The 9,547-nt window shown below is 53.5% G+C and overlaps 2 protein-coding genes across 2 annotated transcripts in view; both read left to right on the top strand.

The window, feature by feature from the left end:
* LOC103074207 (ATP-binding cassette sub-family A member 3-like) overlaps positions 1-1,061 on the top strand; it is an 89,228-nt gene extending 88,167 nt beyond the window's left edge. Inside the window, 2 exon segments of the mRNA XM_082930981.1 lie at positions 506-590; positions 651-1,061. Coding sequence (XP_082787107.1) covers positions 506-590; positions 651-1,061 — 496 coding nt within the window.
* A 129-nt stretch (positions 1,062-1,190) lies between these two features.
* Positions 1,191-9,547, top strand: part of CCNF (cyclin F) — a 19,756-nt gene continuing 11,399 nt past the window's right edge. The window contains exons 1-8 of the mRNA XM_007453530.1: positions 1,191-1,206; positions 2,293-2,447; positions 3,491-3,597; positions 4,540-4,607; positions 6,177-6,370; positions 6,796-6,849; positions 8,172-8,276; positions 8,573-8,650. Coding sequence (XP_007453592.1) covers positions 1,191-1,206; positions 2,293-2,447; positions 3,491-3,597; positions 4,540-4,607; positions 6,177-6,370; positions 6,796-6,849; positions 8,172-8,276; positions 8,573-8,650 — 777 coding nt within the window. The remainder of the gene's footprint in view (positions 1,207-2,292; positions 2,448-3,490; positions 3,598-4,539; positions 4,608-6,176; positions 6,371-6,795; positions 6,850-8,171; positions 8,277-8,572; positions 8,651-9,547) is intronic.

Below are 9,547 nucleotides of genomic sequence, written 5' to 3'. Positions count from 1 at the left end.
GGGACAGAGTGCTGGCTGAGGCGGTAGGGAAATGGGGGAGGAGAGTCTTGACCCAGATTCCCCGGCTTCTCCAGGAAAAGCCATTCTGTCCTCTTCCATCAAACACTTCTCCCAGGAGACTGCATTTCTTTCCATGTCTGAAGGTCTCATGAAAGAGGTGGGATGTGAGCTGGTTCCAGAAAGACAGACTGGGTGGGCACTGCCTAATACCTGAGTAAACAGAACGCTCAGCTGTGGCTGAAAGCAGCCAGTAAAGCAAGCAGGTGTGCACTTCTATTTTAGTTGGGCTCCCAGGTGACCATGAGGAGACACTGGCGACTGACAGGGGACGATATCTAGTCCAAGTGAGAAGGTGAGGGCTTGCCCTGGGCAGGGATGGAGGAGGGGGTCCAGGGTGAGCCACGTTTCAAGGGAAGACGGAGTCAAACGTGCTGGATGAGTCAATGAAGATTTCGAGCACCAGGTCTCTGGACTCCACTTTCTGCGTTACGATCTATGCCAACAGCGACTCGGCCACTGAACCAGGGGTCTCCTCGCCTGAAGCAAGGGCTGGAAGCAGGGCGTGCGGCCTCGGGGTGCGGGTCGGAAAGGTCAGGGCCAGCCTCGGTGAGGCGCAGCCCGCGGGTGCCGGCTAGCCTGCGTCCCCGCAGGTAGAAGACCACATCGGGGTCCCCGCTCCGAGACCCCGGGCTCGGAGGCGCGGCCGGTCCGCTCAGACCTTCACTGACAAACCGTTGCACGCCGTGGCCTCCGGTCGCCGGGACCTCTTGCCGCCGAGTCAACCACAAGGCCTAAGCCCAGAACAGGCCAGGTCCACGCGGGCCGGAGCGGATTCAGAGACGCTGCTGCAGCCAGGCCCGGAGCCACGCTCGGAGCCACGCTCCTTATGGATCCCCGCCAGGGCCGGGGAGGCGGGGCGGCCGCGCAAGCTCTACCAATCAACAGCCGGCGTTCGAATTCGCATCCTGGCGCGGCCAATCGAGAGCGTCCGAGCCCGAGTGGGGGGAGGGGGCGGGGCCCGGCCGAACAGTGGCGCGCGCCCCCCCCGGGCGGGCCAATGAGAGCGCCTGGTGCATTTGAAAACTCCGGCGGGCGGCGGGCGGGTCTGCGCCTGCGTGGGGAGTCGCGCTCTGGGCCGGCAGGCGGCACTGGCAGAGATAGCGGCGACTGCGGCGACGGCAGCCACGGTTATGGGGAGCGGAGGCGGTGAGCGCTGGGCGCGGGGCGCGGCGGGGCGGCCTCGAGACTGAGCAGGGCTGGCTCGAGCCCTTCGGCCCGGGGTGCGTGTCTTCCCGGCGGCGCCCGCCCGGCGCGTGGTTTAAATGCCCGGGAGCGCCCTGCTCCGCGTGAAAGCGGTGAAAGCGGCGCGCGGGGTCTGCCACCTGTCGAGGGCCGTGAGCGCCGCTCAGGTTTCCGTGGTTATTATCGTGGCTGTCCTAGAGCAAGGGGATGAGAAAAATGCGGTAAAACGCAGGTATCGGTCGCCCTGTGTGTACGCTTGGCTTTCGCAGCATGTTAATTGATGATGGGAAGACCCAGGTGAAGAGCGAGGGGAGGGGGGCAGGAAGAAGCCCTGAGGAGGGAGTCGTGCGGGTGCGAGAGCAGCCACCTCCTGTCGGGACTGGAGGAAGGAACGGGTGGGAAACCAGGTGAATTGTAGGTGATGGGCTCCTCCTGCCTCAAGCTTCTCTGTCGTCTGCTTAGAGTCAGCAAAGACTTGCTGAAGTTGAAGTTGGAAGGACCTCCTGTGGGGAGAGAGGACACTGAGACTGGCTGGGCAGCTCTGACATCCGCAGAGCTGGGACAGGCCTGGCCTCCAAGTCCACCTTTGGCTTCTCTGCAGGGTGGACCCTCCTAGTTTGGACTCGAAAACCAGACTGTTCAAGTCCACAGATCCTTATTAACATTACGCATTTTAGTCATGTGTGCAGATAGAAGCAAAGAGATCAGTAAGGGTCAAGGCGCCTCCCTGAGAGTGAAATGCAAGGCTAACCATCATCAGTGTTGGCTGCTTTTTCCCCCTTCCTGGTTGTCATCTGGGCTCTGGATCAGAAGGTTTCCCAATAGCCAGGTTACATGATTACTACTCACCATCAATGTTTACTGAATATTTGAATGAATAATGATGTCTTCTGTACCACTACTACTCCTTTATTTAATCTTTGTTTAGGACTGTAAATATGGCTGGGGCAGAGGACTGTAACTGTTAAATCATGTTCAGATGTAACTTTTCATATCAGCACAACTCGTTTCCAACACATCACTTAGACCATTCTGATTTTTTTTCTTAAGTGATCCACTGTAGGTGTGCCAAGTGTTTCTGTTATCCTACAAAGCGGAGAATAAGAAGGAGACCCCAAAACCTAACGATCTTGAGTCTCCCTGAAGATGTGCTCTTTCATATCCTGAAATGGCTTTCTGTTGGAGACATCCTCGCTGTCCGAGCTGTAAGTTGTCAGATAAAAATAGTGTCAGGCCTGGCATCATTGGTGATATTGTACCATGAAGGCTTCGTGTCTTAAATGTCAGAACAAAAACTTTGGCTACAAATGAGGGTAGAGGAAACAACGGTGATGTTGGTAATAGATGCCTGAGGTTGTTCTGATTGCCAGAAAGCTAAAACGTAGGACAGCAAGGTTTGAGTCTGCTCATTGTAATGTTTATTTTGACAGAGAAAATACCCTTTTATGGCAGTGAAATTTGCATCCCTCAAGAAATAAGATAGCATTAAGAAGAAAAATAGTATGTTCTTGAGGACAAAGCCCATGTAATATTCAGCACTGAAAGGGACTCTGGGAGTTATTTTGCAGATTTCGGAACTGAAGCCTCACTTTGAGTGATTTAACCAAGGGCATACAGCAAATTAGTGGGGGAACACCAGTAAGAACCCACTTCTCTGACTCCCAAACCTGCCTCCATTGCGTTCATAATATCCATAGGTGCTGAATTTCCAATGGCAGTGGAAGCTTTAGCACTTAAAATGCTCACCTGTGCTCAGGGCCCCCTGCCTGGGCACTTCCTGCTATCACCCAGGACAGAAGTCCTACCTGAGGCTGTGTCATGTGTTTCAGTCTTTTCTGAGAGCCCCCACTGACCTGCAGGCCCCAGCTTTGCTCCCACTAGCAAGACCCTAAGTAGAGGAGCTCAAAACAGATTTCTGACCTACCTGTTCCCATTAGAGTTGATTTCCCTGATCCTTGCAGGTATTATAGCATTATATCCCCTTTCTCAGCCTAGGTGCTTATTCCCCCTTCCAGGACCACTGTCCCCATCTTTAGAGCCTCAGAAAAAGTTGTTTCTGGGCTCTTTTCTCTATTCAAAGCAATTGTTAGTTACTTTGATACACAGAGGCTGGGCCTTTACTGCTAGGGTGGGGAGGGAAACAGGAGACCCTACATCTGTCTACACCCTGTCTTCAAGAGCTCCAGAAGCGGGGCTTCTGGGAGGTCCCTTGATTAACCACCACTCCCCCTCTTCCATTGTTCTTCAGGTGCACTCCCACCTGAAGTACCTGGTGGATAACCATGCCAGCGTGTGGGCATGTGCCAGCTTCCAGGAGCTGTGGCCTTCTCCAAAGAACCTGAAGCTCTTTGAAAGGTATCTCTGCACCCAGAGAAGAGCGTGGCTTTCTCCCACCTTTGGGCCTCCCTACTATGCCAGTCTGTGTCTCAAGGCCTGACCTGGGAATGATTTTCCTCTTGCTTGTTGCTCCCACCAACACCTTATCCCCCAGGGAGTGACTGAGGGCTGTCGACCTCACCCATCGAGTCACACAACTTCCAGCACATTCGTGGGTCATCCACACCACCAGCACAGGCCTGACTCTCATTAGTCACAGCAGTGCTTCTGAAGGGTCCACCTGAGCTGTGACCCATTGTGTGTGACTCAGATGCAGGTCACCTGCATGTGGAAACTTTCCTCAGCCCTCTTCTTTTGGTCAGAACAATGCAATTTGAATCCTATTACATTATACTCATTGGCTGATCCTACCTCCCTGGCTGGGGTTGGGACCTAGAGGAAGGGCCAGAGGGGCTGCAAGCTGCAGTGTGCCAGTGGTCACAGGCAGGCTGCCTGAGACATAGTCCACCAGCCACACAATGTACCCTTTTAAAGTGTACAACTCAATGGTTTTTAGTATGCTCACAGAGTTGCGCAATCATCAACACTATCTAACTTTAGGACATTCTCATGACCCCCAAATGAAGCCCCATAACCATTAGCAGTCACTCCCTATTTTCCCTGTAGTAACGCAGACCCTATGCAGCCACTAATCTGCTTTCTGTCTCTATGGATTTGCCCTTTCTGGACATTTCATATGAGTAGAATCATACAACATGTGGCCTTTTGTGTCTATCTTCTTTCACAAGTGTGTTTTCAAGGCTCACCCATGTTGTAGCATGTCATGGATAATTGATATTTAGCTGCATTGCCAAAAATATTTTCTGTTCAGAAAATAGGTACTGTAGTTTTAAGTGCTGTGGTGGAACATAACCTTTATGGAATAAAATCATGTGATGTTTCATGTTCTTAATGTTCTAGGGCTGCCGAAAAAGGGAATTTTGAAGCTGCTGTGAAGCTGGGCATAGCCTACCTCTACAATGAAGGCCGTAAGTCCTCGAGGGGCTTCCGGGGTTCAAAGCCAAGATGAGCCCTGTCTGTGAGGCTGTGTGGAGCCAGGAAGAGTGTCTGAGCGGGACAGGACCCCGGGTCTATTTGTTTCATGGCTCTGCTATTGGCGGCTCCCTCCCACTACTCACGCAGACCTCTCTACTTAGTGAGCCTTGTGATTCAGGAACCCCCTCTGCAGCAGTCTTGGGGGAGGTGGTGGCTCCTGGTGCTAGGTGCTCTGACAGCTGGGGCTGGCCTCACCTCACTTGGTACTGACGTTTTAGAACAAGCATGAGGGACTTCCCTGGTGGTCCAGTGGTTAAGACTCTGTGCTTCCACTGCAGGGGGCACAGGTTAGATCCCTGGTTGGAGAACTAAGATCCTGCATGCTGTGTGGTATAGCCAAAAACAAAAAACCTAATAGAACAAGCATGAGCTCTTGCCCGTGTCAGCAGTTTAGTCGCTGTTCTTGCTGTGTCTGGCTGTGTACCGTCCCCCCTGGGGAGCTTGTGCCAGAGGTATCCTGCTCAGGGACCCATGGATGAAGTTTGATTTTGTAGTTTGGGGGAGTTGCCTCTTTTTTTAAAGAACCATTAATTTCAGTTGACAACGAGTGACTCTGAGCAGAGACTCAGAATGTGGGCTACTCAGGCAAGCCAGCCCTCCCTGGCTGCCTAGTTAACACCACAGCCCATGCGTGGACCCCAGCTTCTCTCCTTGGCCACAGCTCATCTGAGGAACCTGGGGCAGTGGTCAAAGCATGCCTGATGCCAAGTGTCAGTAACACAGGGAGCCAAGGCTCCAAGTGGGAGGCAAGTACAAACAGGTCAAAGCCAGCCTGGTACCTAGATTCCTTCACCCCTAAGGGGCAGGTGCTCCTCGAAAGAACCTGGTGCGGCCCTCTCCCAATTCCTGCCTGTCTGCTGAGCACACTAAGGAGCGAGCCTGCAGTTCATCCTGTCCCAGCTCCCAAGATGCATAAAGACTTGGGTATAGTCGCCATTTTTCTGCTTCTAAAAGACCTGGCGTCTTACTGAGAGGTCACCCTGGTCACAGCTGGTTGACAGGACTGTTGGACCTGTAGACGATGAGCAGTCCTGCACCCACCCTCCTGTCAGATGGCTTTGCCCAGACGAAATTCACACACCACTCAGCTCACCTGTCTAGTGTGTACAGTCCAGTGGTTTCGGTATCTTCACAGAGTTGTGCAGCCATCACCACTCAATTTGTAGCCATTATCTCATTACCCCACAAAGAAACCCCCTACCCGTTAACAGAGGTCTGAGCAGCAGTTCCCCACAGGAAGGAGGGTGGGCATCTGATGCCTCCACGTCGGGGGGACCTTCCCAGATCTTCGGAATCCAGGCTGCTGGGAGGGGCCGCAGGGCACTTGGTTCATAAAACATGGGAAGAAAAGGGAGGAGCCCCCATCCCAGCTCTTCTGTCCTAAGACACCAGCAACTTCACGTTGTAGCGGCTTAAGGCTTTAAACTTTCCAAAAAGACTGGGGAACTTCCCACACCCCTCCTCCAGAGACATCCCGGGCTGTGTTCTGTCCGTCTCTTCAGTGTCTGTGTCTGATGAGGCCCGGGCAGAAGTGAACGGGCTGAAGGCCTCTCGCTTCTTCAGTCTCACGGAGCGCCTGAATGTGGGCGCCGCACCCTTCATCTGGCTCTTCATCCGCCCACCTTGGTCGGTGTCCGGAAGCTGCTGCAAGGCCGTGGTTCACGAGAGCCTCAGGATGGAGTGCCAGCTGCAGAAAGTGAGTCCTGGCAAGGGGTGCAAGTAGGGCAGGCCATGCTGGGTGGGCTGAGCCCTGTAGGGTCCCGGGAGGTGAGAAAACTTTGAGGGGAGATGCTGTGGACCATGTAAAGTCAGGGACCCGAGAGCAGTGGAGGCACAGAAAACAGTGCGGATGTGGGAGCATCTGCTAATGACTAGCAGGAGAGGAGGCCTCGGAGCCAGGGTCAGGGGAATCGGGTGAGGGGCTGGGCTGCAGACGGGTCGACTGCTGGAAAGGCAGGACTGAGGCTCTGTGAAGCAGTTGGCGGAAGCCTGGAATCAGGGAGCGGTCTTCTGCACAGAGGGACTGGGCAGGGAGCAAGGAGGACCCACACACGGAGGGACAGTCCCCGGAAAGTTCTGTCCGCTGACAGTCACCCCTCCTCCTCCACCTCCTTTCTCTAGACTCACAGAGCGTCCATACTGCACTGTTTGGGGAGAGTGCTGAGTCTTTTTGAGGTGAGTCCTCTCCACCATCCCACGGGGCCCTGCATTGTTTGGCGTCCTGGCCCGGGTGAGCACGCAGGGCACAGCGGGTCTGCATTTTTGTGCTGCTCGCCTTTCTGGCAGCTTCAAGCACCAAGAATCAGGAACTGCGTGAAAGGCAGCAGAAGGGGGCTTCCGGGGTTCAAAGCCAAGATGAGCCCTGTCTGTGAGGCATTATGAGTGTTGTCTTTTCATCTTGCTTATGGTTTCCTTTGCTGTGCAAAGGCGGTGAGAAAACTTTGAGGGGAGATGCTGTGGACCATGTAAAGTCAGGGACCCGAGAGCAGTGGAGGCACAGAAAACAGTGCGGATGTGGGAGCATCTGCTAATGACTAGCAGGAGAGGAGGCCTCGGAGCCAGGGTCAGGGGAATCGGGTGAGGGGCTGGGCTGCAGACGGGTCGACTGCTGGAAAGGCAGGACTGAGGCTCTGTGAAGCAGTTGGCGGAAGCCTGGAATCAGGGAGCGGTCTTCTGCACAGAGGGACTGGGCAGGGAGCAAGGAGGACCCACACACGGAGGGACAGTCCCCGGAAAGTTCTGTCCGCTGACAGTCACCCCTCCTCCTCCACCTCCTTTCTCTAGACTCACAGAGCGTCCATACTGCACTGTTTGGGGAGAGTGCTGAGTCTTTTTGAGGTGAGTCCTCTCCACCATCCCACGGGGCCCTGCATTGTTTGGCGTCCTGGCCCGGGTGAGCACGCAGGGCACAGCGGGTCTGCATTTTTGTGCTGCTCGCCTTTCTGGCAGCTTCAAGCACCAAGAATCAGGAACTGCGTGAAAGGCAGCAGAAGGGGGCTTCCGGGGTTCAAAGCCAAGATGAGCCCTGTCTGTGAGGCTGTGTGGAGCCAGGAAGAGTGTCTGAGCGGGACAGGACCCCGGGTCTATTTGTTTCATGGCTCTGCTACTGGCGGCTCCCTCCCACTACTCACGCAGACCTCTCTACTTAGTGAGCCTTGTGATTCAGGAACCCCCTCTGCAGCAGTCTTGGGGGAGGTGGTGGCTCCTGGTGCTAGGTGCTCTGACAGCAGCAGGGAGGGACACTTAGTATGAGCGAGGAGCTGGAAGACCTTGGGAAACCCTCCCCCATCACCGTCTGGGCAGTGCCCGGAGCCGAGTCCAGCACAGACCTCGTGCAGGAGGAAGCAGGGCCTGAGGGCAGAACTCGTGGGCTTGCCTTCACGAGTTGGTTGTCAAATCGTGTATCTTCAGAGAAGTTGTTTTTACTCTAATGTAGTTAACTCATTTTATTAAAGATGAGAACAGTATATGTGGTTACTTAGATGTACTTATTCTAGGATGAAGAGAAACAGAAGCAGGCCCGGGACCTGTTTGAAGAGTCTGCTAATCAGGGGTGTTTGACCAGCTCGTACCTCCTCTGGGAAAGTGACAGAAAGATGGATGTGAGTGGGCCTAGGTCTGGGGAAAGAATGGATTATGTTGGCCAAAGGCACAATCTCCAGAGTAGCCCTTGGACAAGGTTCTGCCACCACAGCCGGGGTCGCTGCTGGTCATGGGGCTGCTTTCAGCACTGCCCCTGAAACGACCACCACCATTTGGGGGATAAAGGGCTGGGAAGAAAGCACAGCTGGGGACCCTCTGGAGGTGTCAGGGGGAACATTTAAGAAGACTGTGGGTTGGTTCTGAGTTTCTCCAGAGATATGACCATGTAAGGGCATGGTGACTCTCCCATTGACAGATGTCAGATCCCGGACGATGCCTCCACAGCTTCCGGAAACTCAGGGACTTTGCTGCCAAAGGCTGCTGGGAAGCACAGGTGAGCTGGGAGCTGGCCTTTGTCCTGACACCTCCTCTCGTGGGGACGTGGGGGCAACACTGCCAGGTTCCCACCCAGGATGAAGTAAGAGTGGCCCAGGGTTTGGAACTGAGTCTAAGGGAGTTCAGCTCTAGGGTGTGCAGGGAGGAGAGCCCAGAAGCGCTTTCCTCATCTCTGCCCGTTGCATCTAAGACAGCCAACCACTTAATTTCTAAGTGCTGTGGACTACATCTGCATCAGAATTTATACAGCTCCCTAAAGTTGGCCTGTAGGGAATGCATCTTGGCTACAGAACTTAGAGCTCCTTAGAACAGATGGGTGTGTGGAATGCTGTCCTCTTCTCATTATCTGACCTGCTCACCAGGTTGTCCAGTGTTGGAACCAGGACATCAGGGGTCTGTAGTTGGCGTTCTTCAGACACTCTCCCTGTGCAGCTGTAAAGAAGTCATTATTTCAAGATAAATCAAAGAAAGTCCCCCTGTGCCAAGCTGGTAGACGCTTGCTCTTGTCACCCCACCAAGTTGGGGGTTGAGAGTCATCTGCTCTTAAAAGCTAGGGAAGAAATCACAAAGGGATGGCCCACCTGACACATCACAGGACGTTGTAATGTTTATGTTCAAAAAGGCACTTAACAAGTTTACAAGAAATACAACAATGAACAATGTGGTTCTAGTTCAAGCTCACACTAATCAATAAGAATAGTAAGGCCCTGTAGAAGTTCACAGAGCCTCAGTGTACTCAAAAAAGGAAATAAATACAAGCAGTCAAAATACGGAGCAGGTTTGACCTCTCTGCTAGTCAAAAAGGCACACGTTTAAAGAGATCGTGACTGATCACACTAGCAAATCATAAACACGTAGTCTTTGTATTTTTTTTTTTTTTTTTTTTTTTTTTTTT

Source organism: Lipotes vexillifer, unplaced genomic scaffold (assembly GCF_000442215.2).
Source record: "Lipotes vexillifer unplaced genomic scaffold, Lipotes_vexillifer_v1.1 scaffold914, whole genome shotgun sequence".
Taxonomy (NCBI): Eukaryota; Metazoa; Chordata; class Mammalia; order Artiodactyla; family Lipotidae; genus Lipotes; species Lipotes vexillifer.
The sequence above is the reverse complement of the archived record's forward strand: the minus strand, read 5'-3'. Positions and strand labels throughout refer to the sequence as shown.